Below are 27,656 nucleotides of genomic sequence, written 5' to 3' on the forward strand. Positions count from 1 at the left end.
CTTTGGATGTGGGTATGTGTGTGTGCGTGTGTGTGTGACACACGGTGGTTGAGATGCATGATTCAGAGTATGCATACATGTACATATAGTGAGAGTAAAAACATATGCAGGTACTTATCCACTGCCTTCTGTCAGTCGATGGAAGAAGGCTTCCGGGGATGGTGCGGTTACAGTGCTCAGAGGGAAGATGTTAGATCCTATACTTTGGAGCCTCTTCTCTCAATTCACACTTTTCTAGAGTGTCTGCATTGTGGGTTCAATCTGTGATTTGCCATTACATACAGGTGACAGCCTGACCTGCTCCACCAACCAGTTCCAGTGCGATAATAACCACTGCATCCCGGCCTACTGGGAGTGCGACAACTATGACGACTGCGGCGACAACAGCGACGAGAGAAACTGTCCTTGTAAGTTGTTGCCGTGGTGACGAAGCGAACGTAAACGATGATGACTCGCAGATTTAACTCGTGTGCCGTGTTGTGGACCCCCTGTGTGCCACATTACTGTAAAACCAGGAATGTTAGCGGGCATTTTAATTTGGCAAATTTTGTGAGAGGCAAGATGGTGATAATTAAAATACTTGCAAAAGTTCTTTCTGTACACTGTATGCATTGAATAACAGTGACAATTCGTGAAAATTTCATGCCAGGAAATTATCTTGCTTCACAGTATTGATCAACATCAGACATTGGGATGCACCTCCCCCTGAACTGAGCATACTGTAACTTTCATGTTTCCATGTTACTGACGTGATTAACAACATATATTTGTATGGAAACTTGCAAGTTATGCTCAGTCTAGGGAAATTGCTTTTCAATGTCTTTTGTAAGTCATTAATGTAATGATTAACAGATGATGCCACTGAGAATTTGGGCTTGAAATGTTGTTTGTGGACATACACGTATCCAAGCAATCTGAAGAAGGTTAGTAGAAACATCATTAGAAAATATATGGGCACATTTTTAGATAATCATTTGGCCAGAGAAGTGATTTGGGGGATATCACAGATAAACACAGGTCAGTGCGCATTTGCATTTAGTTCCTTTAACCTCGTACACTATATAACTTCCAGTATCTCTTTCTCTTTAATACAATTTTAAACTCTTTGTGCAAACCCTTATCTAGCTGCGACGACAGACTACCCATTCTACACCACGGTCAACCCGTTCTCGTGCTCGGGCAGCGACTTCCGATGCCTGACTTCGGGCACGTGCGTCCCGTACTGGTGGAAGTGTGACGGCTACGACGACTGTGGCGATGGATCCGATGAATACGACTGCAGTACGTGGGCTCCGTGTTTTCTTTCTTTTTTTCTTCTTGCTAGTGTAGATCCATCAATTCTCCCTGTTGCATATAAATGTAGAGACTCAAAGAATGGCAGTGCCATTTGATTTCTGTTACAATATGTCGGCAACGAGGTGTCATGGCACAATTTGAGCTCTGTATTATCGTACAAGAGAAATATGGAGCATTTCTATCTCAATCTCCAAACTAGTATAGTTTTACAGATTTTTGAACAGCAATTGTCCACTTGTTGGGAAAAGAAATAGAAAGTTTCAACCTCTGAAGGTGGATTTCTATTGTGAAGTGAAAATGTTTTTGTCAGAATAAAAGGGAAAAATGAAATGTGATTAACCACACAATGTACACACACATGTACACACACATGTACAGTAGACTCTCGTTATAAGAAAGTCCTCGGGACCAATAATTTTCTTCCATTATATCGAAATTTCGTTATTACCGAACAAATAAACAATGAAAAAAACATAGAGTAGATAACGTTATGGCCTGAAATTTTACTTTGGTGCAACTGGAATTTTATTATAACTGTGTTTGTTAAAACAGGAGTGCACTCTCGTGCCTTCTGTACAGTAAAAGAAACTCTGCATCAGGGGTAGTGCAGAAGTGACTATTGAAAGGATGACCCTGCCTGAACACCGAATGTTGGGTGCATTAGATCACCTCGTTCATTTGCATATGTGACCCTGCACCTCGAAACAAACACAAAGTCGCCAGACATGAATTTTTAGTTAAGACCATATTCTGAAAGAGCAGACTTTAAGCTTTAAAATGATGTATAACTCAAATCAAATGGACTCTCCTAACCCATCTAAATATTGGAAAGAAAGCACAAACTCAGGAAAAGTGTGAACTGAGAAAAGAGGCTCTGAAGTACAGTGTCTATTCAAGCGCTTAATCTTTACCAAACCGTGCTGGCTGTGTGATGAATGGGACAAAAACAGGAAGTGAACCACCAGAGTAACAACAATGAAGGGATTATCAGATTATACTGAAATGAAGCATGCCTCATTAACACATTCTGTCCATAATTAATGCCAACTTTCAAAGCAGTAGCACTATCCTTTCAAAAGTTATTAGAGTTGAAAGTGAAGAGTGTGGACAAGGTTTTTCAAAAATGAAAAAGGGATTCTAAAGACACACCTAATCACACTATTCTACCAAAAATGTTCGAGATAAACTGCTAAAAAGCCCACTTTCCTGCCCGTTTTATGATACAAAATTTTAGCATAATGTAAAAGAAGACCCGCTCTTTCAGAAAATATAAAAAAGTCAAGTTCGGCAAGGTTGACCCATTTCACTTATTTTCAGTCCTCACGCAAAATCAGTGTGTGCGACTTTATGTTCGTTTTGAGGTGCACGGTCACATATAGCGTAAGGCCATCGTACGGACTCAACCACCAGTGGCCAGTGATTAAATATTTACAGTATTCGTGTGCCAGGGAGATTTCTTCTGTCAATTGAAAGATTTTGGTGGACCAGATGCAATGTGTAGAGCTCTAGTTAAAATATGTAAAATGATAGGACATAATATTGATAATTCATCATGCTATGCTCGCTAGCTAAGTTCAGAATCTATTCTTGGTTGAAAGTTTTGATTAGCTCCAAGTACATTGTATAATCCACCCATTGTGCTTGTGGCAGCTACCGGTAATCTCTTAACAGGTTCTAATGCAATGTGCCAGTGGCCACCTAGGGGAGACAAAAAAAAAAGAAAAAGTGGCTGTTATAGACAGGTGGCCACTAACATGGCTTTTGGGGGAGGGGGGGGGGATTTTTTAGTGGCCATTACGTTAGTTGGCTGCTTTCTCATGCCCACAAATGGTATGGTATACAATAAAAGAAGAAATTTTCACACATCTATGATGTGAAACTAGCGCAAAAACGAATAGACTTTTTTTGCTTCATTGTACCCTTCAGTGGATTATTCTCATCCATTTTTATTGTTGTTGTTGCTGCTCTTCATCATCTGTAATCTTTTTTTTGTTTACCTTTTGACAGTCGAGTTCACGACGATCGCACCAGGCTCCTGCTCCTCTGGCGAGTTCGGGTGTGACAACGGGAGGTGTATCCCGTGGTACTGGGAGTGTGACGCATACGACGACTGTGGCGACAACAGCGACGAAATCACGTGCGGCAGTAAGTGAAACCGAGGAAAAGAAGAAAAAAAAAAGACGAAAGTTCACACAAAGAAGACAAAAAGACGAGAATGAAAAAGAAGCGCTGGGATATCTGAATCCGTGACCTACTCATGGCCGGCGCAGCCGTGGGGGCCGTGGGGGCTCGGGCCCCCACACTTTTTGTGCACCATACAAAGGAATACATAAGGTTATGTTTTTTCTCTGAAGACCTTTTTTTTTTTTTTTTTTGTGGACGGGGAGAAGAGATGAGCCTTTTTTGTTGTTGTTGTTGCTTGTTATTGAAAACACTGCGCCGGCCCTGCTACTTCATTTTGTAAATGTTTCGTGTATATTTTCGCCAGCTATTTGTTCGTTGAAACTTTTGTATGACTTCGCCATCAGCACTCTGTGGTACATGTCTGCATAGTAGAAAGGATGCTTGTCAGTACTCCTATTAGCTTTTGTGTTGTTTGTTTGTTTTAAGCTTTGTGGTCGTAAAGAAGTACTCAAATTCTCCCCAAACTATGGTTGTAGAATTGGAATCTTCAAAGGGGAGTTACATCGTGACATTATGTTGCTTAGTATGAAAACAGAAAATCAGAAAAAAAAGTAGATCAGTGGAACTTTGGGCAGAAAATAAGCAACATGATAAAAGTTATGCACTGTCAAAATGTGGAGGACAACACAAGTTTGCAACTCTGTGTAACGTAGATGTTGAGTAGCTCTCCGAGTACCGTATGTACACAAAAAGTCACAAATCTTTCCATTTTTCTTGTGAGGATAAGCTTATCCTTGGTATATAACAAGAGAAATCTATTTTTTGTGTGATCTCCTCAGCAGATTGATAAGGTCTGTCTGTGCCAAAATAGTTGTGAAAAATGGAAATGAGTTAAATTTTGTGTGCAAAACAAATGGAGAGGTGCTCGACACATACATCACACAGATTTGCCCATTATGTCATGCTCTCTACACTTTATCAGCTCTGCTCATAACATTTTTAATGTGTTTATTTTTTTCCTCCAAAATTTTCATTGATCTATTTCTTCAATTTTTCTGTTTTCATACAAAGCAGTATGATATCAGGATGAACTTAATTTACCATTTGCAGATGAAACAAAAACCCAGCATTAGTGCTTCAAAATAGTTCTAAAATGTGAGTTACGGATAGATACAACCAATGTAAAAATTTGAATCAGTGTAATCAATGTTAAGTATTGTTAAGTATACAGACTGTGAACAGTAGTTATAATAAAAATGTTTCCAGATTAAACCGTCTGCAGTTACGGTTTATTGAGAAGAACAGAAATTTCTCCTTATGTTTTAGGCTTTATTGCAAAAATTTTATATGGTAGGATGTTTTGTGATACAACACAAATCCATCAGATATGATATCTTGATTGAAAAAAAAAAAAAAAAAATCATTGCTCCCAAAGGTAAACTGGACCTTCAACCTTAGAGTGAACCAGTTTATTTCTGCCTCGTAAAGTACAAATTATATACATGTAATCATGGGGGAAGGGTGGGATACATGCCCTCTATACTAAAAATCTGATATACATGTACGTGCTTGTTGCCGTAGCTACGACGGAAATGCCCGTAACGCCGCCATCCTGCGGGTTCTTCCACGTGCCCTGCGGCATTGGTGCAACGCCGCCCTGCATCTGGCGATGGTTTGAGTGCGACGGAGAGGCGGACTGCTCTGACGGCAGCGACGAGGACCACTGTGGAAGTGAGTATTTGAGAAAAGATGAATTCACGTGAGACTCCTTGCGGGCTGTCGTCACGCTGTCCCTGAATTGACACGAGTATCAACCTTCGCGAGATCTTCGGGCAATTTATGGGCTTGCCAAAGATTTTGCCACTGCTCACAAAGTGGTTGGCGGAGCCGGAGAAACTCCACTGGCGGTCATACGATGGCTTGAGATGCCCTCATGAGTGACCTGGTGTTGATACGATCAGAGCCGAAATTGAATGTTTTCCTCTGTCATGTGTCCATGCGTGCTCGGTTTCAGGGCAGTGTGACGCCCGTGTTAAGGAGCCTCTATTTGAACACAGCAGTATTCAGTGACTCAATCCTGGTAATGTCTGAATTCAAACAATCATTTGGACTAAATGAAAACTGCCTCTGTGAATTTAGGCTAAGGAGTCTTGGGGTAAAGCTGAACAAACACTGTAATATTGTGTTGTCGAAATTAATCATAAATGGTAAAATTGTGGAATTTCAATTTCAAACTTTTTTTTTGTTTCAAACTTTGATACCAGTTGTAATCACATATCCAAGTATAAGGTGGAGCTATGATGTTTTATACATCTCACAAGTCTTTGCACACAAATTCTATGTTTTTGCATAAAATCAAAATGAACAAACTACATCCATTGCATCAAATCATTTCTGATTTATGACTGATGTCATTGCTTTAGTGAATAACATTTGACAAATAAATTGTCAGAAATTTATAGTTTGTAATATTTCTGTTTCATTCGAACTAAACTACGGATTTCTCCAATGTTCGCATAATTTTATGAGTGTGCCTCTAACAACCATAAAATTTCACTGTACAATGAGAGTCCCCTCTGGTGTAGCTCCAGTAGCTCCATGTTTGTTGGAGTACACCTCAATCTTATAATCACAGAATTTGCAAATATCATGAGTTGAGTTCTTGCAAATTTAGCTACAGGCAAAACTATTCTGATCCCGACAGGAATGTGAAATGCAAGCCTGCATCTCTCCCTTTATTACTTGTACTCCATAATTGCAAATTTAACTACTCTTGAAAATTGTTGTGAAGTCCCGACTCTCGAAAAATTAGGCTTGCTGAATACATGGAGTATACAGCAGGGCTGCACACTAGCCAGTTTTTTCTACGGGTTCAACCTATCTGGCTGACCAGTAGGTACCCAGCGTTTCCACTTTTTGCTGGCCAATTTCTGAAAAAAGTTACTGGTCCAACAGTGCTCTTTACTGGTCAGGGAGAGTCAGACCAGTGCCAGTGTGCAGGATTGTATACAGTATTTGTATCAACATGAACCTGTGTGGGTAGAGAAAATTTTGCTCTAAAACTCATTTGATATAAAAAGATGTTAACCCAATGCCTGAGAAGAATGCTCGAAGGCTATGTACTATTGAGGAATGATCTATTTATCCATTTCGTGACAGCACGTGTCCCGACCACGCCATACGTGCCGACGACCGTCATCTCGTGCGGCGTGCGCGAGTTCAAGTGTGCAGACGGCCAGAAGTGCATACCTATCAGCGATGTGTGCGATGGATACTACCAGTGCTCAGACACCAGCGACGAACTCAACTGTCGTGAGTTTCCCCTTGGTTTGACTCTTCAAAGATTTCTCATTCATTTTCATTGAAGTTAATCCGTTGAGGACGGTCTGATTTTGCTACATAGACCCCTGCCCGAGTGTACTTGGGACTTGTCCTCAACACGTTAAAATGCGCCTTTAAGAAGGTACAAGATAGCTTTGTATTGAAGGCTCAAACAGTTTTGGGGAATTGTGCTTGATCTACTTTGCTGTATGTTCATCTACATTGTACACATCTCTCTCTCTCTCTCTCTCTCTCTTTGGCTGTTTACATGAACATATGCATTGATACAGTGCAATTTGCAAGTACAGGCCATAGGATTTCTATTTTCTTTTCTTCTCAGTTCCGTATACATTTGGCTATCTCCATATGTTAAAATCGCACAAAATTTTAGTTTGATTTGTGATTTCGTCAGACAACCTCAATATCATCACTAAATTTGAGAGAGCGAAAGAGAGATATGTTTTATATTGCAATCTCCTTGACAATGATAATGCATTTACTCTAAGAAATCATGATGACAATGTTCAATGATTTGGAATATACAGATTTCACAATCATCCTTACTCAACAAACTGTGTTTTGAATGATTTTAAAGGGGACCTCCGGATGATTTTCAGACTTTTACATTTGAACAACTATAAATTAGTTAAACTGAGTACAGAGTTTCAGAATATACAGTGATTGGGATGAGGAATGAGAATGTTTTCAAAATCTATAGCAAATTGCAATGAACAAGGATGATGACATGTCAGCCTCACCATAAGAATGCATGAGTTGGGGCTCAAGGAAGCAGAACAAAAGAAGAAGGCATGCATTGATTCTTCACAGGTGAGCTTGTTGAGCAAGCAGTATTGTAATGGAATCACACTGCTACATTTCTGAAATATGTGAGGCTCTGATGTCATCAACACTGTTCAGTGTAATTTGTTTAAGATTTTCATTTTATGGGTTTCTCTGCTCAAGTACCACAATAAATTCCACGAATCTATACATGGAACTGTCGATTTATGTACTACATGATGTGAAATTATGAAAATCGTCTGGAATGCCCCTTTAACCCGTCACCTGTGGGAACCTGGTGGCCTATGTATTAAGTCTGTGGAGATGGGAAAAAGGATGAGTGGACATGCTTCAGCAAGAACTTCAAGGAATAATGGAACTGAGTATGTAACCAAATGCGGGGGGATCCAGGAATTCCGTAAAGGGGAGGCACTTTTACAAAATTAAAGGGAGGGCGCATGTGCCACCCCATTTTTCTTTTTATTTCTTTTGTGTTAACCAAAAATAAAGAGGGGGCGTGTGCCCGGTGCGCCCCGGTCTGGTTCCGCCACTGAGATACGAAATGCTTTACCTACAGTTGTAATCAGCCGTGCAAAGCTACTTGTAGGATGACTCGTTAATGAATTTGTTCACTGATCGTTTTCATACCAATCTCGTTTGTTGCAGCGACGGTGACAACCCGCCCACCAACCAGCCTGTGTGGCAACAACCAGTTCTACTGCGTGCAGTCCGGAGCGTGCATCGACGACTTGAACTTGAAGAAGTGCAACGGCTACGTTGACTGCGTGGCGCTGGAAGATGAGACAGATCCCAGCTGTAATCGTGAGTGAATGACTGTAGTCAAAGGAGCATTTGAGACAACATGCATACATGTATATACTGTATACGCCATATATTTAGCGAGTGTAAATTTTTGCGAATCGGAACTTCCCGATGATGTCACGAGTGGTTGAATTCGTGATTATGGAGTCCTGTATCAAATTGAGAAATGTACATGCGTACCTCACATTCACAGCTTGATTAGAGTCCATGTTTTTGCGTGTCTTTAATTTTGCAAATAGCGCCAGACTCTTGAAATTCGCCAAAATAAAAATCTCGTGAAATATTTGGCGTATACAGTAATAGACCGGTAAACCATCATCATCCTTTGTCTTTGTGATTTGTTCTGAATATGTAAAACATTCTTATTCCTCATACCAGTCGCTACAAATTCTGAAACGACCCAGTATAACCGATTTATAGACGTTTGAATGCAGAAGTCTAAATATCATCTGGAGGTCTTGAAAAGTATCTTTGCCAACATACTGGAGAAGTGGATAGTTTTGTGTGAGTAATTTTTTGTGCTCGGCTGGGTACGACGAGTTTGGCATGTTTTTAATTCCTTGGAATCAAGACATTATATACAGCAGTAAACTGCTGGAACATATAGCAAGCAAAAATATTGGGGTATTTTTTATTCACGCTGGTTTATGGTTGTGTACATAATTTCAGGATAATTTTTTGAGTGCATTGAGAGCTATGTTGCAGATCATACAAATTTCCTCAAGCATGTGATACTTAATTTCAGCTCCTGGAGAAGTTTCGGAGGATTTAGGCCTTTTTATTTGCTCTTTGAACAGGGCCATTGACATTTTAAAAAAACAGAAGAAGAAAGACAAGCGACTAAGAATTCAGGCTGTTATCATAAGTGATGTAATATCATTTTTACGGAAATATGCTGTGCTAGAGGTGGAGTAGTTCTTGAGGCTCCTTGACCAATTGATTGGTCTCCTCCATCCTTGAACCCCTCGAAATTGAAGTTATTAAAATGTGCTCTCAATATTTTCTTCCATCACAACTCCCTAAAATCTTGTCATTCATCCAGGAACATACGTTGTGCAGAATTTGCTGGTTGAAGAGGGCGACACAATCAGTTTGGCGAGGATGACGTTCTCTATCTCGCACGTGGAAGGCCAGTCCTATCAGATCCGGGTCTACAAGCGGTGAGTGAAAAAAGACAAAGATCCGAGATGGCAGTCAGCTTTGAATATTTTGAGAAACTTGCACTTGACTAAATCTGTTCCATGAGTGGTAACATGTGAAGGTCTTGGAATATGTTTGATTTTGTACCACGATTTCTCTCATCCAAGTTGCAGACAAGAGAAGTGTGGTTTACTGTGTACGTCAAATATTTTGCAAGGTTTTTAGTTATCGTGAATTTCACAAGTCAGGTGCTATTTGCAAAAGTAAAGACACTTGAAAATAGTGACTCTGATCCCAATGTGAATTTCTCTATTTAGTACCGTACTCCATGATCATGAATTTAACCACTCGCGAAATTGTCGGGAGGTCCCGATTCGCAAAAAATTTAGACTCGCTTGATATATTTTGTATACAGTATTTGATGGATATTGTTTTTGAAATGGCTCAGATATCCAAAAAACAGATTAAATCAGAGGGGTCCTCATAAAAGGTGGGTCCCATCTTTTATTAGGCCCCCATCTCAGTAGGAAGGCGACCATGGCGATCTGTGACAATTTAACAAATTGTGGCGCGATCGCCTTCCGTCTCCACTTTTGGCCTCCGAGGCGATTACACTACGGTTTCTCCACGCTCAACCTGCGCTGTAGGCGATAGCGCCACGATGATAATGCAACTCCGCCATGTTGTTGCCGCGTTTCCAGGCCGACGAGATGCGCTGCTTCTGCGATCGAACCGACTGTGTTGCGATATCCGTACGCTTATCAAGACCTCACTACAGCAGTGATACGATCGGAGCGACATTGATACGTTTACGCCGGGCTCATGCTACGATCTCAAGCGATCGGGGTATGAAATGTGTTTCATGATTAAATTTCTTCAGGCAGATGTCAGTGTCAAATTAACATGGATATGCAGAATATGGTTCTACCCTTACATCTTAGCATTCTAGAACACACCAGTTAGAACCTGATGTGAAATTGCACTATTAGTTAAGTCATCCATTCAATTAAAAGGGTAAAACGTATTGAAAGCATTGAATCCTACTTAGTATTTTGTGTGTTCTTTCATTTTTCATTGGAGGTTTCTCATTGTCTCACAAAAGAAGTTGGTAACCTGGGGGGCGTTTCATGAAGCGTTTTGTCAGATATTTTGTTTGAGAATCACTGTTATAAGCTACTGAAATCCTTGCTTCTGATTGGCTGAGAGCAAATCTGTCTGACAAATTTGTTGGACAAAACGCTTCATGAAATGCCCCCCTGAAGCCTCATCTCAATCACAACTGTACCATCCCTTTAACTTTTCAACCCACTCTATCCTACCCCCCCACCCCTCCACCACCCATCTACCTATAGAGAGGCGATCCCAAATGCCGATGAGCCTGGCCATGACCTGCCCAATTCGGTGCACCAAGACATAGCTGGCCAATCGCGCCACTACGTCTGGACGTCACTGAAGGCGAGTACCAAGTATGAGTTCACTGCATCCGTCGTGATCAATGGCAAAGAGTACAACAGGGCACCCCTTTTCTACTATACCACCCCAGGAGGTACGTACAAAGAACTCCTAGTCTGCCAGTTTTGGGCCATAATCATTCAATTCAGTAAAAGATTTTGTCTACACTACGTATTGAATGTTAGTCGCTAGTTTGTTAAAGTTTTAAAGTTGAATAGTTTTATTTAGGTAATTCTGATCTTTCCTAAGAAAAATAGAACTGGAAACTTCCTCCTCATGGATGCTGAAGTGAAACTATAGATTTCTAGTGAATTTATTTGTACCCCCCCATTCCGACTGTTATTCTCAGTTGAAAAGGGGAGGGTTTTTCTTGAGTGAAATAGTGTTAGTGGTTTAATAGTGGTAGGAGTAGTGGTGCCAGAGGCATTATGTTTTCGGGTTGTCCGTCCTTCCGTCCGTCCTTCCGTCCGTCCATAATGAATTTTGTGGACAGTGTAACTAAAAAACCTTTGGAGGTATCCTAATGAAACTTGGCAAGTATGTGTATTAGGGGGTGAAGTTGTGCCTATCAACTTTTGAGTGCACATGCTCAAGGTCAAAGGTCAAAAGGTCAAGGTTAAATGATTAAAATTTCACTATTTCCCCCATATCTATGCAATGGCTGAAGATATTTTCTTGAAACTTATTGTATAGATGTATTACCCAATTAAGATTCTGTAGTGAAAGTTTGGGGTCACGAGGTCAAAGGTTTAAGCTTAAAAGGTCAAGTAAAAATGTTAGAATTTCACTTTTTTATCGGTATCTTAGAAAATTGTTCAAGGTATCTTCATGGAACATAATATATGTATACATGTACTGACTGGCAGTGATTATCTAGGGAACCTGGGGTTCATGGGTCAAAGGTCAGGGGTCAAAGGTCAGGGGTCAAAGGTCAGGGGTCAAAGGTCAAGAGCAACACTTCAAATTTTTACTTTTACTATTTCCCTCATATTTATGCAATGCCAGCAGGATTATTATTATCCTTTTTTTAACTTACTGTATGCATGTATAACCCAATAGAGATTCTCTATTTTTTCTTTTCTTTTTTTTTTTTTTTGCCAAAAATGTCAAAGGTCAAAGATCAAGTGAAAGTGCTGAACTTCCTTCTTCCTCCATATTTCGGAAGTGGCTCAAGTTATCTTGAAACTTGGTACATGTTTTTGCATGTTCTGCCCGACAGTGATTCTCATACGAGTTTTAGGGTCAAAGGCCAGATGAAAATGGTAGCAATTTTCTATTCAATACAGAAATTGCATTTTTTCTCCATACCTTGAAAACTACTCAATCCATAAACTTATGAAGGGTTCAAAGTCAAGTAAAAGTCCTAAAATCCCCAAATACATGCTCTCCTATTCATCCAATGAAACGTAGGTCAAGGAAGGTGAACATTCAACACATTTGTGAGAAACAAGTCATTTTAATATTTTGCCAATTTTGTGAAAATGTAATCACACATTGTCCACATGTACTATAGACCTATTAAGAGGATCATGCATTATGGCACAGGCATACCAGTTGCCATAGCGACATTTCTAGTTCATTTGTATTTTTGAAACTCTGTGATGCAAATACCGTAAGGTTTGATAAATGATGTTGAGAGACATTATTCTGCAATCAAGCAAAATCTTGTGACGCTTGAAAAAAGTGATATACTACATTTGCAAAAGAGATATGCGATTTTTTCCCCCCTCTTCCTCCGCCCTGTTTGCGCAGATGCGCTGCACCTGCCGGTACCCACCATCACGAGTCACCGCCTGATCCATGAGAATGACGACACCATCACGGTAAACCTCACCTGGACTCCGGTCACTTACAGCTCTGTCCCATTTTACCAGGTAAGGCGGTCAGGATGGCAACAACTGCGTGACACTGTACACACATATTTCTCCAGAGCAACCTCTTGGCCCATCGTCGAAAAAGTTTGCAATTTCCTCCACACATCACGTCAGATAATATGAATCCATGACTAGCTCATGTGCAGTTGCATATCCCCAAGTTGCTCGGGTCAAGATGAATTAACATTGCATGAGGACTTCTTATATACTTGCGCATTGTGAGCCAACTTAAATGTGGTTATTGTATGTCAATAGTATTAAAGATCACTATTTCCTTTGCGTATCATGTCAGATTATGTGCAAGTGCAATCGCATTTCCCCTAGTTATTATTATAAAGGTCGAGTTGAAATGAAATTGTGTGAGGACTTTTTAAACATTTGCGCATTGTGAGCCAACATAGAGTGTTTTTTTGCGGGCCAATGCACTGTGGTAAAGGGTGCGTTTTAGGCCAGTAGTGAAGTGGGCTTGAGTGGAAATTAAGGAAACAGATTTTTGAAACAGTCTCAGGGAAATGTCCCCTGTCTTTGTCTTCATCTATCCATCCATCCATCCATCTCTCTCTCTCTCTATATATATATATATCTATCTATCTATCTATCTATCTATCTATCTATGATCTATCTATCTATCTATCTATCTATCTATCTATCTATCTATCTATATATCTATCTATCTATCTATCTATCTATCTCTCTATATACCATAAATTGCCATTATAAAATGACAAAATTTGGTCCAATGAATGAGAAATTCAGGTCCCCAAATTATTACCTACATATCATTAGATGCAACTTTAGTTTAATTGTTCAGCTTTAACAAAATTTGGGTGTAACAAAAGAAAATTGCAGGTCCCTTGGACTTTGTATCAAATGGAGTTGTCTGTATTAGTGTGTATATACTGTACAAATTATATGTGTTGTATATCAGGGCTTGACACTAACATTTTTTTTTTTTTTTTTCTGGTGGCTCATTTGGGCCACAAAATCTTTGAATATGACATTTTAACGGCTCAAAAAGGAAATGTACTTGCCAAAATAAACAGAAATATATGAGTTTTGTTTTGCGTTTTAGCTGCCTGATCGGACCACCAAAAGATGAACCATTTTGGAAAATTTGCTGGCCTGCCATCAGTTTGTTTGTTTTTATTGACTATATTGGTGTGGTACGTATCTCGTTACAGGTGCAATACCATGGTAACCAATCAACTGTCTGGGAGTCGACACAGTACACCTTGAACCCCTACTACCCCATCTCTCGGCTCACCAAGGGCACCACCTACGGCTTCAAGGTACCCCGATATGCTTGAACTTGAACTTTGAACTTGAACTTTGAACTTGAACTTTATTCTGTGTCATGTAAAAAACATATCATTTGCACAATAACAAACTGAGGACTGTGAATGAGTACATGAACATGCATACATAACATATAATAACTATAAATGAAACATGGAAACTACAGAAGACCAGGGTCTTGTCAGGGTAGTTCCCAACAAAAAGAATAAGAGGAAACTATATTGCTTTACGATCAAAACATTACAAAAACAGACACTCGCACACACAAAAAAATACATTTTCGTTAGAAAATCAAGTAATGGTGATTAGTTATATATACCCTTAGAAAACAAAACCCAAAAAATTATTTATAATCATGGTGTATTTCATAATGGCAGCTCTATAACCATCTAGCAAATATCTTTTAAGATTCTTCTTAAAAGATATTTCTAGTTTGAGAATTTTTAACTGTATCTGGTAAAGAATTCCATAATGTGGGTCCAGTATGTCTGAGTGTGTGCTTGGACTTCAAAAAGGGGACTCCCCCCTTCCCACCCCAACATACCGTCGGCTGAGAGCCAGAAGGGCTTTATCGCAATTTTGGGGGGTATTGAGTTATCGGTATCATGTTGTAGACCTCGATATCCTTTACATTCATGGTGTCAATTTTAGGTTATGTTCATTTTCAGTAAATAGTCAAAAGCTCAAACCACAAGGGCGCTATTCTATCCCATATCGGAAACAGTGCTTATATTAATATACCCACTTTTGATTCTATTAGCTTTTTTATTTCACGAAAAATTGATTTTTTGTTTTGATTTATGCTCAAATCTTGGAACATGAAAGCGCCCTTTTGGGTCTAAGCTGACAATATGACATTATGAGTCTAGCAAATGTTGAAAGATTGAGGGAAATTGGACAATCCTGTCAGAAGTTTTAAAAGTATTCGAGTTCTAGGTGATTGTGTGGACTACCCTCTGTACACTTGAACTCTACACAGTTTGTTATGTCACAATAGTAGAATGATATCAAACAAATACAAAACAAATGTCTCAAATGTTATTTTGTATGTGTGAAAGACACAAGTTTCCTTGACCTCTCCCATTAAATTTTTGCGAATTGGAGCCGATTGTGAATTGCCACTAGCACTCAATGCACATACGTTTTTTAGTGTAGACAAGAATTTTCACATGCATTTTAATTTCACTGATCTTACCTCTCGCAAAATTTGCGAAATCAAAGTGCTTCTGGTTTTACAGTAAGTGTATGTCAAGGGTTTTACAGTAAGTGTATGTCAAGGCATGGACCTGCTACACCCTTGTACACACGAACATTCATCATTTGTTAATTAATTCTGTTAAAAGTATCACAAAGAAACATTTTGAAACCATGCTCTCCTGGGGGGCATTTCATGAAGCATTTTGTCTGACAAAGTTGTCTGACAAATTTGCTCTCAGCCAATCAGATGCAAGGATTTCAGTAGCTTGTAACAGTTTGCCGGAAAAATATCTGACCAAACTGCTTCATGAAATGCCCCCCCCCCCAAAAAAAAAAAAAATACATGTGCAGAAAATGATATGTGTATCTCTCTTAAAGGGACTGTACAGTACTGGTTGAGGTGGGGACTCATGTTTTGAACACTCCTAAGTGAGATAATGAAAAGCCTCTTATGAAATATGAAAGAGCATGTAATTTTAAGAAGGATTCAATGTTTATTTGATGAAAATTGGTTTTCAAATGGCCGAGATATCCAAAAAAGTGCTAATAATGAAAGGCGACATGCCACAACTTTATTAGGATCTCTTTGTTTCACCTTGTTTTTGGATGTCTCAGCCATTTCAAAACCGATTCTCATCGAATAAACTTTTGATACCCCTTAGAACTGCATGCCCTTTGACATCTCATAGAGTGGTTTCTGAATATCTCGCAAAACGTTAAAAGCTAAATCCTCACCTCGACCAGAACTGTACACACTCTTTAAATCAAGAAAAATGCATGTGCAGTTGTAGTATAGATATCGGCAGGGTGATTGGTCTCTGTTTATCTATTTTTTGCACATTTTTTTTTGCAGATCATATCAGAATAAACATTTACAGTAACTGGGGACAAAAAGTATGTCTTACTTCATAAGTAATGTTACATGCATGTAATCCTTTTCAGTAAATACCAATTATGTGACACAAAATTTATCACGTTTGAGGTTTGCTGCTCCCTGCCTTTTGTGTTACTCTATTCAAGGACAGTTAAGTCTGAAAAGGCACCTCAGCCAAGTAAGACTGAAATGAAGAAAACTATTCTTTTTGTCAGTGACGATACATGATTACACCATCGTCATTGTCCAAACATGTGAATGTACTCCTTAACCCGTTCCATACTGAATTCAGAAATGCCAATAGACTTTATAATACACAGGCCACCTGGTTCCCGTACGGAACATGTTAAGATGCACATAAGCAGGTGGGGCTGGTGGTAATGGGTACAAAGAAAGGCCTCCGTTCACAGTCTGTAAGTGTAGTACGTCCAAGGTCAAGGCAGGCACTAATTCTCCACGCCTTGTTGAGAGAAGAGGTTAAAGTTCGCATTTGATATCAGACAAACAGACAAACAGACAAAAGTGAAGTAGATACAATGTACCTAACTATAACTTATGTGCATGTTTACATTGTTTTGTTTTTATTTTTTGTTTCTGTCTTGAATGCAGGTCAGAATTTTTGTCAATGAGCTCTATGGAAATTTCAGCAACGTGTACACCGTCTTTATTGGACAGGGTGAGAACACAGCTCCCTCCTTTGTTCACTTTTGTTTAGTATTTTGTATAATATTCCACTTCCCCCTTTGAGTTTCATAGAGTGTGAGGCACATGCACAGGTACAGGGTGAGAAGACAGCTCCCTCCTTTGTTCACTTTTGTTTAGTATTTTGTATAATATTCCACTTCCCCCTTCGAGTTTCATGGGGTGTGAGGCACATGCACAGGTACAATGTACACGTAATTGCTACGTGTACATTGTTGTGCATCTACATGATTTAGTGGCAAAGTGTAAAAGAAGCAAACCTTACACATCCCCTTCTTTTTTCTTCTTTTTTTGTGAGGTCATACAAGCTTTCTTTGCATTTCTGTACTGTATGTTGTCATTCTGTGTTGACTGAAAAGAACAATCATAAAGGCCATTTTAGAAGAATCATATGAGAATTTGATTGCAAGATTTAAAGGTATTAGCCCACATTTGTAAACCTGCAGCAATTGGTCTCATAGTTACACATGGCATTTGGGTATGATTGCAGTAACACCTGTGCAAAATTTCGTTCCAATTAGTCCATTACTTTCATAAATGTAAATGAAAATGCACCGTAATCCGTATGCATGCGTATAACGCTCGCTAGATAGCCCGCGCTCGTAATTCGATTTTGGGTCGGGTTGACCCGGTTTGAAAATTGATTTTGAAACAATGATTTTCTCTCTTTTATCGAATGGTATAGACAAAGAGCGACAGGTGAGGTATGTTACTGTTATAAATTGTACTTGAAGTCATATTGGACCTGTTTTATGCAGTTTTGATTTTCATGGGTTTGCAAATATGGGCTAGTACCTTTAAGGACCATTGTGAAACTTTTAAAGTAAGTCCATCATCAGACAGGAAAGAAAAAACCTTTCCAGTGATACCTTACTTTGAACATACATGTAACAAGGAATACTCTTGAAGTTATGGTCATAAAAAGAATGTTTTATATTTTCTTATTATTTTTCTGCGTTTTCTTGAACAGTTTAATCACAAATATTGCAAATTAACAAGAATGGAGTTCAGTCATTTTGCAATCGACCTCTTCGTATGCATATAATTATATAGAAAGATTTCATGTTGTTATTGACGGTGTAACTTGATAAAAGCCTGATTCTGTAATGTGGGATCCTGATTGGCCTTAACACAGGAAACCTCATCTTTCCGCCCACCAATCTGAGGGCTAGTAACATCCAGACGGACAGGGTCACCCTCTCCTGGACCGCGCCTGTTCTCCAGGGTGGCGCAGATGTCAAGGTTTGTGTCATCCACCTTCATCACTCTTTTAAAAAGGGATGGCTAGTAACTGATCAGTGGGAATCAGTGGGAATGCTGGGGGATGATTGTTCCGATCCTTGTGGGATTCATTTATGAGTACATTATACTGTATCTATTGTTGTGTGAAAATTATTTGCTTCAGAATGGACTCATATTCAAGTAATGTGCAGTTTAATCACCCCATCACTGTACAGGCATGCTAACCTGGAAACATTAAAGTGCGCATTACTTGAATATGAGACCATTCTGAAGCAAATAATTTTCACACAACAATAGATATATAATGTACTCTTAAATGAATCCCACAAGGATTGGAACAATCATCCCCCAGCATTCCCACTGATTCCCACTGGTCAGTTACTAGCCATCCCCTTTAAATAGTGTGATCCTTTTTCTTGCTCTATTGTCATTATTACCTCCGCCGAGGAGCAGTTAAAGGGATGGTTTGTATCGTATTGGTTGAGGCAAGTATTCAGCTTGAAACTTGTTACAAGATGCAATGTACTTAGAAACCATTTTTATTAAAATGTTGAAGAGAATCCATTTCTATGAGGAATTAAGAATTACTTCTATTTGATGAAGAACAGTTTTGAAGTGGCTGAGACATTCAAAGAAACAAATTATGTTGTAATACAAAGCTATCCTAATAAAAAGTGGGTCCCACCTTTTATTAGGATCTTTTTGTTTTGGGTATCTCATTCATTTCAAAACCAATTTTATTACATTAACTTTGAATTCCTCTTTGAATTATATGGTCTTGCACAATTTATTGAAGTAATTTCTCATTATCTAAACAAATGAAAGCATCATCGTAAAAAACTTGGAAACTTGAAGCTCGATCTTTACCCAAATTGTACCATCCCTTTAAACAGATGGACATTTGTGTCTTGACTAGGAAAGCATGCAGCAGTCCGTCTTCTGTATGTTGCTTTACAATTGAATTTACCTTGATGGTGTGTTCCAATACATGTACATTTGTAGGTGATTTGGATTAACCATAAGAGCTATAATGAATTTGAGAAGTTGTGATTGAGTTTTGAAATATACAAGGGATTCGGGAGGAAGTTATGATTGATTTCAATTATTGTAGGTCTCTTGATGAAACGTACTAATAATGGATTGAGAAGTTATCATTGATTAATGGACTTTATACTTGATTGTGGAGAGTTGTCATTGATTTCTGGGACTAATCAGTTATAAGATTCGATAAAGCGGGTAATGGAGTTAGAGGATATGATTGATTTATGGACTAATGATTGGGTATGCAGAGTTATCACTGATTTCTGGAACTTTGAATCAATTACAAGTTGTGATAAAATGGAGCCCTGAGACGCCATCTTATTTAGCATTTTAGTTTCAGCAGACTGACTCTATTCAACCAGAAATGTTCAAACATGAATGTGTAAAGATATGTACAATTCCATATGCAGGGTGCAAACATGCAATGACTTATTTCAAGGAAAGATAAATGCTTGTTATCAAAGGACCAAGGGAAGGAAGAGGGGGAGGGCGTAACAGACAAATCTTGATACATTTTAGATCTGACCTGGAATGTTGGATTGCTTTCACCTCCTGTATAGGGATACATGATATCTTCGAGTGTCAGTGAAGAAGAAGGGCGCTCTCCCAGGAGGAATGTCCAGAACGCCACGACAACGAACGTCGTTGGTAAGTGAAAGATGTTGCTTAACCCATTGAGGATGGGCTGATTTTGTTCTGGACTCGTCCTCAACGGGTTAAAGATAATTGTTCCTTGCAGACGCCGATGTGTAGCTTGTGCTGTAGGTTCAATGAAATTTTCAGACAGTGTGTTTTTTTTTTTTTTTAGTGTTAGGAAAACTTTCTTTCCCTCATGGACAATTTTTTCAAGATATGATATCAGTGTGTGTGTGTGTGTGCTTTGTGTGTATGTATGTTTGTTTGTTTGTTTTTTACCCCGGAAATCTCTGCCCTGCTCTCTACACTTGCTGCATTTTTTTCTTCCTTTCAAATTTCTTCTCTTCTATTGGATAGTGAAGCCTGGTCAATGATGTCATGACTGTTGATTAATCCGCTATCCCCGATTTTCCCAATCCCAAACATGTAGTTCAGCGGCTGTGTCCGGGGGTCACCTACGAGTTCGACGTCGTCGCCTTCAACGAGCAGGGCGTGAGTCCCCCCTCGCAACCGGAGCAGGCAAGGACGACTGGGATAGGCTACTCGGCGCCCAAGAATTTCCGAGCCAAGGCTGTGAACACAACTGCTGTCCAACTCACCTGGTCTCCTCCGGATCATATGCCGCCTAGAGCGGTGAGAAATATATGAGTGTGTGTGTGTATGTGAGAGAGAGAGGGAGAGAGAGAGAGAGAGAGATAGAGACATATAAAAGATAAATAGAGAGAATGAGGGAGAGATAAGACCCCTGAGACATTCTGATTAATTTTGAAAATTAACCCAAACATTTCCTAACCGACCACATTCAAGAAACCATGTCACTTGTGATGCGCAATCATTAGATTATAATACTTTACTTATATTTGTGATATTTCTGTTAATGGGGAGGGTAAAATTTCTTTTTTGTTGGAGTAAAATGACAATATCTTTGCAGGGATTTAGATTTATCTTTTTGGGGTCTTTTTTTTTTTGTGTGTGTGAAATGTGTGCTAATGTACTCCTCACTTCCTTTTTCTTCCAGAGTTATGAGATAGCGTATAGTGAGGGCTCACCGGTGCGTTTTGACACACACACCAGCAACATGCAGCTCACGATAGGGAAACTGCTCTCGGCGGTGACGTATCAGTTTGCTGTCAGACTCTCCCTCGACTGCGAGGACGCACCGAAGGCGCTGGCCAACGCCACAACGCAGTACGGTGAGTCTTTCCCCCCAAAGCAGGGGGCACAGACAAGCGACGCATCGCTTGGGCGACAAAACCTCGTATCTGAAATTTGGCGAAAAATCACTCTTTACGTTTAACTGCCAGATAATCACTGAAGTGATGCCCTGTCCGAATCGTAGCTGTCTTATCCCCCAAAATGAAGCCACCTTGGCAAGGGAAAGAAAAGGAGATGCCATTTCTTAAAGTGCTGTGGCTACTACATATTTTTTTTTTCTTTTGCTCTCGTGAACATTTTGAGTTGTTTGTCCCCCCAACAGTGAATGGCTGATAGTCAACAAACAAACAAACAACAACAATTTGAATAAAAATGTAGTACCCCCTGCCATAAGGGATCAGAACTGTCACTGGCTTTTTATAGCACAGCTCGGTAGTCTAATGGATGTGACGCCTGTCTATGAATCAGGAAGTCATAGGTTCAAATCTCACCCAAATGTATAAGCCTGGATTCTTTATCATGGTTATTTCTTGAAAGCTCTGTGTGTATTCATGGGTAATTTGTCAATCGGTTGCACAAAAACAACGACAACAAAATCAACAGAATTCAACAAAATTTTAAATTTACATGTATGCCTACCATCATTTAGTGCAAAATAGGCCTTTCCAACGATACCACACTTTTTGCATAACAAGGAATATTTTTGAGGTTATGAATAAAGTTATCCTTTATTTTCTTGAGGATTTCCTTGTTTTTTAGCAGGTTTGATTGCAAATATCTCAAATTAAAAAGAATGGAGTACACTCATTGTACAATGAAACTATTCATTATTATATACGTGCAAGTATACTTACAATGTATGTACATGAAGATATGAACAAATGCACAGATAATTGTTTCTTATGTTTTAACGCAAAACCATCCCCTCTCTTTGCTGTTGAACCCCTTCTACAGACCAAAAGCTGCCTCCTCAGTACCTAAAGCTGCCCAAGATAAGCTTTCGGGATGTTGTGGTGGAGTGGAATTCTCCGAGACAGCTTATGCCCTATGCTGTGGTGAGTAATGATTAAATCCTGTTTGTATGCCCCAGTCACATAGACATCCTGGATCACTCCGGACCACCGCGGATCGGATCCGGGGTGATCCGGGGAGAGATCTGTGTTGATGCCTTGGACATCCTTGGACATCCGTGTATGTCTGTGCAGATCCAGGGACATCTGGGAGGCAAACACGGAAATTTTCGGAGGTCAAAAACATCCACCGTCATCTGGGGATTGCCGTGTTGGCAGAGCAATCCGGGATGGTCTGTGTCGCTGCCGTGTAGCTGCCATGTTGATCTGTGAAGATGCCGTGTTTGTCCGTGTAGACGCCGCGCTCTTCCGGCCTTATCCGTGTAGCTGTCGTGTTGATACCATGTGTACAGTCACATCAATGCTCGTCGACACTCCACAACTATCACGCATCAACTATCACGACACAACTATCCTGGATCTCCCCAGATCACCATGTAGATCCTTGAGGATCCATGTTTATATGTGACTGGGGCCTATCCGTGATATTTCATACCGGGATGAAAAAGGTCATTTTTACCAACAGGCATTTTTGTTTGTTAATTCACTGAGATAGGCATCTGTGATGTGATTATTCATGTGGTCCTTATCTAAATGGTGCTTGCCAGCATATCCACCTGACAGCAAGTCTGGTATTGGCAATATTAAAAAAAAACAACAAAGGGTTGTTGTTACATTCAATACAAAGCAATGAAATGGATGCCTGCTAAAATGTCAACTGCTGGACTATTCGGGTCACCTAGTCTAAACACAGGTTCGTTCTTTGTTTGAACATGAACTCCGTAAATTGTTATATCAGGCAAGCTTACAGTATGCATTCTGCTGCTTTGAAAACTAGTGAAGTGCCTTACCCGCTGGGAAAAAGAAAGGTCATATCTATCAATGAGTACACAGGAGCGAATCCAGGAATTCTGTGAAAGGGAGGCGCCTTTACAAAATTAGAGGGGTGGGGTGCCTGCATTGCCCCCCATTTTTCTTTTTATTTCTTTGTTTTAACCAAAAATAAAGAGGGTGCGCATTCCCAATGTGCTTCCCTCTGGATCCACCACTTGTACACGAGCTAATTCTGAACTAGCTTATTGTTTCCCCCCCTTCATCATTCCTCAACGTTGATCTTTGATACTATTTCTGGCATTTTTGTGTCCCCCCCCCCCCCCTCCCCCCATCCTCATCCAGCCTTACATCCTCCACTATTGGAATAGCTCGGAGCCGGACACGAGGTCCAACATCTCCATTGCTGCCACCAAAAACCGCACTGTAAATGCGACCGTGTCGGGTCTTGTCCCTGGGGGGACGTACTCCTTTGAGGTGCGGGCTGACTTCAAGGATTCCAAGACGACGGGCGTCATAAGTGGCACGACAAGTGAGTGCATCCAGTATTGTATACGCCATATTATATTTAGCGAATCTAAATTTTCTCGAATGGGTACTTCCCGATGATTTCACGAGTGGTTAAATTAGCGATTGTGGAGTCCTGTACTGAAGGGAGAAATGTATACATGTGCGTCACATTCATATCAGGATCAGAGTTGTTATTTTCGTGTGTCTTTAGTTTCGCGAATAGCGCCTGACGTGCGAAATTCACGCAAAATAAAAACCTCGCAAAATATTCTGCGTATACAGTATTATGTCTGATACTTTGTCATGCAAGCCATGTAATGTTGGGGAAAATAATTGTTTGGTTTTGGGGGCAGATATAAATTTTTCAGATGCTAACCTGTGAAGTGATGTATCATTATGCCCTACAGCCGTCATCATAGGGAAAATATTTGTAAACAGATATACAGAAATAAAATTTAGGGCCGCAACATTATCAACTCTATGTATTTTTATTGTTTATTCATTCGGTTATAACGAAATTTCGTTATAACGAAAGAAAACTGCCGGTCCCGAGGACTTCGTTATAAGGGGAGTCCACTGTATTGCCAAAGTCAGCTTTATCTGCAGTTTCTTCCTTTCATAAGCTCCAACTTTATATGGGTATCTTGATGACGCTCCACATATATGCCACATATTTCAAGTGATTTATTTTTGCAGATTTTGCAAGTTGAGGGATATGTACGAAATTAGCAGCTCACAAAGACATGGCCACATGTAAAGAGTAATGCAATGTCCGTCATCTCCAAAATGGAATATCACGATTTTGGTCAGCAAAGAATTTGATTGCCTGTGCCTTTGTCCAAAGCAGAAATCTTTTAATGTCAGGTAGTCTTATGGCTCTATGTCACATGATGGGGAATTCACTTCTCCTTTATATCAAGTTTATGTCTTTTTTAAAGCAATATTTTAAAGACATTTCTTTGTGTTTTGTGTGCATGCCATAGGTGTTAATCGCTTGTTTCAGTTTTAATTTCAGTTTACTTTATGTTTCTCCACCTTCAACATACCAAAGGCGAAATGAAAAGCAAGGATGCTACAAAAATGTATAGATGTTTGTGAAAGCATCAAAATGAGGAGTTAATGCTTAGTTTTGGCATGAAAGCATTGTAATAATTTAGTTGTTGTTGTTGTTGTTGAGTCTGTCTGTGTGTCTCTCAGTCATATTTTTCCACCGCAAAAATCTCTTGACCGTTCTGTGGAATGTCATTGCTGTAGAAAATGCATCGCTTCTGATATCACTAATATTACTAATATCAATAAATTAAATATTTACACACCTGTCGCTTATTCTCTTTCCTCATGGCAGGACGCCCGTCCATCCCCCAAGCATTTATACCCAAGGCTCTTGACAGTGGGGATATCCAGCTCTACTGGGGGCCTCCTGCACACACATGGAACAGTACCTTGGTATGAGAGATTTACCCCTCGGTGCTAGTCTGGGTACCAGAGGCTGAACCTTGTTTTGCTGTCTACCCGATGTTTTTTATGTTTTCGATGCATTATGTTTTCGGGTTGGCTGTCTGTCCATCCATCCTTCCGTTGTGCCTATCAACTTTTTACACATGCTCAAGGTCAAAGGTCAAATGGTCAAGGTCAAATGCTCAAAGTTTCACAATTTCCCCCATATCTATGCAATGGATGAAGATATTTTCTTGAAGCTTAGTGTATACATGAACTACCAAATATAGATTATCCAGAGAGAGTTTTGGGTCCTGAGATCAAAGATCAAAGGTCAAATGAAAATGTTAGAATTTCACTTTTTTCTCCATATCTCACAAATGATTCAAGGTACATTGTATCTTCATGGAACTTGTAGTACATATGCATGTACTGATTGGCAGTGATTATCTGGGGAATTTAGGGGTCTTGGGTCAAAGGTCAGGGTGGTCAAAGGTCAGGTCAACTCCTCAAAATTTCACTATTTCTCTCATATTTATGCAATGCCTGCAGGACTTTTTAAATACATGTATTACCCAATAGAGATTCTCTGGGAAGTTTGTTTGTGTGTTTGTTTGTTTTTTTGCCAAAAGTTCAAAGGTCAAATGATAGTGCAAAATTTCATTTCTTCCTCTACAAACTTAAGAATGGTCAAAAGTCAAGTAAAAAATCCTCAAATCCCCAAATACCTGCATTCGAAGACAATATAGCCATTTATCCAATTCAACCTAGTTCAAGGAAAGTGAACATTCAGCACATTTGTGACAAACCTGTCATTTTAATATTTTGTTAATCATGTGGGACTGTCATCACACATTGTCAAGACATTGTACTATAGACCTATTAGGAGAACCATGCATTATGGCGGAGGCAATATCAATCGCCATTTCTAGTTGAGATATTCAAGGTGGTGACCAAAATGAATATAAAAAATCTTTAGTGTCTCAAAATTCTCAAGGATTCAAGAGTTGCGTGAACCAGATTCAAATTCACCACCCTGGAAATAGGGTAAAACCATAATTTTGTATTGATTAATTCACCATTTATAAGGAAATACTTGTATATGTATTGGAATTTTTGGAAGCCATTTTGGATGTGTAAAAATGCTCATTAATACAAGAGTTGCATCAACCTGATTCGGGTCCTCAAAGCAGAGTAAAACGATCAGTTTAATCTCAATTTTGTAAAATTTATACAGAAATAATTAATTGGCAGGCATTTTGGATTCAGCCCCGGTGCTATGGTGCAATTAACTCACTGATAAGAGGCCAAAGCTTTTGAATTCTTAACGGTCATCGAAGCGCTGTGCGGAGGGAAGGACAAAAAATCTCGAAAGTTCACCTCCTCGTATCTCCCTTATTTTACCACCAAATCCCTTGAAACTTCACACATATATCAAATATGAATATATCATCCTTCATATGATTTTTGGGCGAAAACGCTGATGTATCTTTCGAGATATGTGTATTTTTCTGCTTGAGTCGACTGTGGGAAAGGGTTACGATTTTTTCCCGACACAAGTCTGCGCCTGCATGAATATGCATTTGATCAACATATTACTAGTCTGTATACACCAGACTCACTACCTGCGAAGTCTCGTGTTTGTGCAATTAGTAGTTAGGTAAAAATAAGAGCAAAAAGACAACCAACTTTAAGAGAAGATACTGGACATGCACAACTAGATCATCCTCCTGCGCATGCGTTTTCTACTGGTGAGTGCACGCTTAGCCAATCAGCGGTGTCAGGCTCGGCGCAATGCGACAGAGGTCGATTTTCGGTCAGCAGGGTGGTGAGTGGGCAAGAGAGGAACCCTGCTTTGTGCTTCAACTGTTTCAAGCAGCACAAAAACCAATACATCGGACTGCGTATTCCTTACGCCATGGATTTTACGTGGGTCACAAGTGACAGTGATCTCGATTTTTCCAGACATAGCTGTGCGCCAAATGATACAGAAAAGATATTTGGAGAGCAGCATGGATATACTACCATAAGTCATATACCGAAGTTTCATTTTTGTGCAATGAAGGAAAATGTGAGAAAATAACACTTGTTTTGAGACCAAATTTTCTGTTTTGGAAGCTAAGTTTCGACATTATTTTCACACGTTTATCCTCAATAAAACCCCAAATAACTAACATTACGAGTTAGAGAATAGTTTCTTCTTCAGTTTGCTGTATAGATTTAATCATTTGATGGCTTTGAGGTGAGATATTGCGATTGTCCTGCAACACTTCCCCAGCGGTTTTACGCACACAAGCTGTCTACTTTTTGCAACTGAGGCTTCGAGGTCATAAGCTTTTGGCGAGTTAATTGCACCCTAGCGCCGCGCCTGGATTTCTCAAAATTTTCAGGGACACAGAAGTAGTCATATCCACTTTCAGGTTCAGCACCCTCGAAATAGGTTTAAACCATCAAAGCTTTTCAAATTTTCATCATCTAAAAGAAAATATACAGGAATTTTAAATTTTGGTGGCCATCACGAATATCTCAGAATCCTCAAAATGCAAAATTTGCATCATACTGATTCGGATTTAGCACTCTGGAAATGCGGTAAAACCCCATTTTTGTGCCGAATTTTTTTCATCATCTATAAGGAAATATATAGGAATTTCAAATTTTGGTGGCCATTTTGAAGACCTTGATGAATATCTCAAAAACCCTCAAGGATGCAAGAATTGCATCAAGTAGGTGATATAAAATCATGAGCAATTTTATGTGATGGAGTTGTGGTAGACAAATAGCCATAATGTTTCAAGTTTCAAGTTTATTTATTCATTTGTCTTTCTTCCAACAATAAGCCATATAACAATAACATGA

General features: G+C 39.5%; 1 protein-coding gene across 1 annotated transcript in view; it reads left to right on the forward strand.

Annotated features, from left to right (window-relative positions):
• LOC140229670 (sortilin-related receptor-like) overlaps nucleotides 1-27,656 on the forward strand; it is a 118,986-nt gene that overhangs the window by 76,851 nt on the left and 14,479 nt on the right. Inside the window, exons 24-41 of the mRNA XM_072309913.1 lie at nucleotides 285-407; nucleotides 1,126-1,281; nucleotides 3,304-3,441; nucleotides 5,002-5,151; nucleotides 6,580-6,732; nucleotides 8,188-8,343; nucleotides 9,386-9,503; nucleotides 10,836-11,029; nucleotides 12,688-12,809; nucleotides 13,991-14,098; nucleotides 16,786-16,852; nucleotides 18,014-18,120; nucleotides 19,722-19,809; nucleotides 20,228-20,430; nucleotides 20,816-20,990; nucleotides 21,907-22,007; nucleotides 23,199-23,385; nucleotides 24,709-24,809. Of these exons, the coding sequence (XP_072166014.1) occupies nucleotides 285-407; nucleotides 1,126-1,281; nucleotides 3,304-3,441; nucleotides 5,002-5,151; nucleotides 6,580-6,732; nucleotides 8,188-8,343; nucleotides 9,386-9,503; nucleotides 10,836-11,029; nucleotides 12,688-12,809; nucleotides 13,991-14,098; nucleotides 16,786-16,852; nucleotides 18,014-18,120; nucleotides 19,722-19,809; nucleotides 20,228-20,430; nucleotides 20,816-20,990; nucleotides 21,907-22,007; nucleotides 23,199-23,385; nucleotides 24,709-24,809 (2,447 nt within the window). The remainder of the gene's footprint in view (nucleotides 1-284; nucleotides 408-1,125; nucleotides 1,282-3,303; nucleotides 3,442-5,001; nucleotides 5,152-6,579; nucleotides 6,733-8,187; nucleotides 8,344-9,385; nucleotides 9,504-10,835; nucleotides 11,030-12,687; nucleotides 12,810-13,990; nucleotides 14,099-16,785; nucleotides 16,853-18,013; nucleotides 18,121-19,721; nucleotides 19,810-20,227; nucleotides 20,431-20,815; nucleotides 20,991-21,906; nucleotides 22,008-23,198; nucleotides 23,386-24,708; nucleotides 24,810-27,656) is intronic.

The sequence above is a fragment of the Diadema setosum genome, chromosome 6 (genome assembly GCF_964275005.1).
Source record: "Diadema setosum chromosome 6, eeDiaSeto1, whole genome shotgun sequence".
NCBI lineage: Eukaryota > Metazoa > Echinodermata > Echinoidea > Diadematoida > Diadematidae > Diadema > Diadema setosum.